Genomic DNA, 1,816 nt, shown 5'->3' on the forward strand with positions numbered 1-1,816 from the left:
CCGCCCCGTTTGCGGAGCACAAGCCTGGTCTCCCCTCCTCTCTCGCCGTTTGGTGTCTAAAGAGGCTTTGCACGTTGCCGTCCCCAAGTAGGAAAAGTCTTGTGGGAAGGTAGCGTGACGGCGTTGTCGAACAACAGGTGACGCATCTCTGCTTCGGAGGGTGATTCTTGAGGGGATTTTGTGTGGAGATCGCCCCCCGCCCCCGAGCTGCTGTCTTCTGGCGCCCGTGTCCGAGTATCGATGTCCGCTCCGGTCCACTTGCGAGCGGGCGGCCGGGTGACAGGCGGCGAGAAAACGATGGTGTGTGCAGCGAGGGCAGCTCCCGAAGGGAGGGTGTTTGGGCACCGCGACTGCTGGGGCTGTCAGGCGTCTGGGAGGGTGAGGGGGTGCGGTATCGGTAGGATACACCAGTGCTGGGTTGAGGAGAAACTGGGATCCAGCAGCTGAACCTGGTTTGTCTTAGTAATTGGCTCCCGATGATTGATAACCGCTTTCATCCTGAAGTAATCTATATGATGCTTGTGAATACCTGTTACACAAGAGCTTAGAGTAAGTAGTGAAAAATCCTGTGTGGTAATAAACTAGGCTAAAATCCATAACTTTTAAATAAGTAGTTAAAAACTACTCTAGGAATACTAAAGCTCTGAGAATTAAGATGCTTGGAAAACTTTTGCATTATTCCTACTAAAGTTTAACTAAGGTTAAGTTTAAAGACTGACCAACCTAGTCCTTGTGTATTCAGAGATTTACCGACTTAAGTGGAGTGTTAGCTCAGGCCCTTCACCCCTGGTATCTTTTGAAGGATGCCCCTCATATTCCTAGTGCCTGTGCTTTGACTTCCTGAGGCAAGTACAGTTGTGCCTGGTTACACCCATGTTGAGCACAAGTCTGCTTTAAATAAAGCATTGCAGAGGTTAGGAAGCTAAAATTTCTGTCAGTCAGGGATAGCAATACCACTAGCTCTTACGGTCTTGTTATTGATAAGGAGCTTTGAATAAGACAGGCACATGTGTTCCCTGTGAGTTCATAATTTGGCCAGGGGTTTCAAATTAACTCTTTAACCATAACCTTTGCTCCTCAGTATTTTGATAGGTCACAGACACCTGTGGCACTTACAGACTTCCTGGTACAGATTATTTATCGTGGCCTGGGCTGCTGACATGTTAAATGGGGCTGGAAGTCCTTGGTGCACGTCCTTCAGAGATGTCTGCCTGGTAACAATAATACTTTGAGATCAGTGAGTTTGGTAGTTGATCTGCTGTGGACTCAGTTAATTCCTTTTTAATGAAATGTTTTAATGAAAATATTGTTCTTGTAAATTCAAGTAATTAATTGATAACATACTTGATGAGTTTTACTTTATCAGAGTAAGTGAACTAGTTTCTTCCACAAGATAGCTTTTTCAAGGAACTATTCAGGCAGTTATTCTCTAGCTTTTAATTTTATACTGAAGTAGTCTTGAATTAATCTTTTCGCTGTGAGATCTCAAGGAATGCAGTTGACATTAGCTTAAGATTGCCTGTAAGTAATGATTACAAGAAAACCAGGAAAGATTGTTTTTAAAGGGACTGCTTTTCTTAAGAATTATGCCAAGCAATTGTTTGATAAACGTTAGAAGGTAGTATTTTGTAACTTAGCTGGCAGAAGGATTGCCTGGCAGGACTTACAATGACTGCTCATGAACATGAATCATGCCACTAATATCCTGAAACTTTATAGTTGTTGTGTGTGCTGTATAAAAAAATTCACATTATTTCCCTTATTTTTGCCTTGACAGTTTTGATCTTGGGGGGGGGGGGGGGGGCGGGGGGCAAAA

At 44.1% G+C, this 1,816-nt stretch overlaps 1 protein-coding gene across 1 annotated transcript in view; it reads left to right on the top strand.

Annotated features, from left to right (window-relative positions):
• Window positions 1–240: 240 nt before the first annotated feature.
• Window positions 241–1,816, top strand: part of LOC104166154 (unconventional myosin-Ie) — a gene marked incomplete at its 3' end in the record, with an annotated part of 58,516 nt that continues 56,940 nt past the window's right edge. The window contains exon 1 of the mRNA XM_009705997.1: window positions 241–378. Coding sequence (XP_009704299.1) covers window positions 241–378 — 138 coding nt within the window. The remainder of the gene's footprint in view (window positions 379–1,816) is intronic.

Source organism: Cariama cristata, unplaced genomic scaffold (assembly GCF_000690535.1).
Source record: "Cariama cristata isolate BGI_N322 unplaced genomic scaffold, ASM69053v1 scaffold5648, whole genome shotgun sequence".
NCBI lineage: Eukaryota > Metazoa > Chordata > Aves > Cariamiformes > Cariamidae > Cariama > Cariama cristata.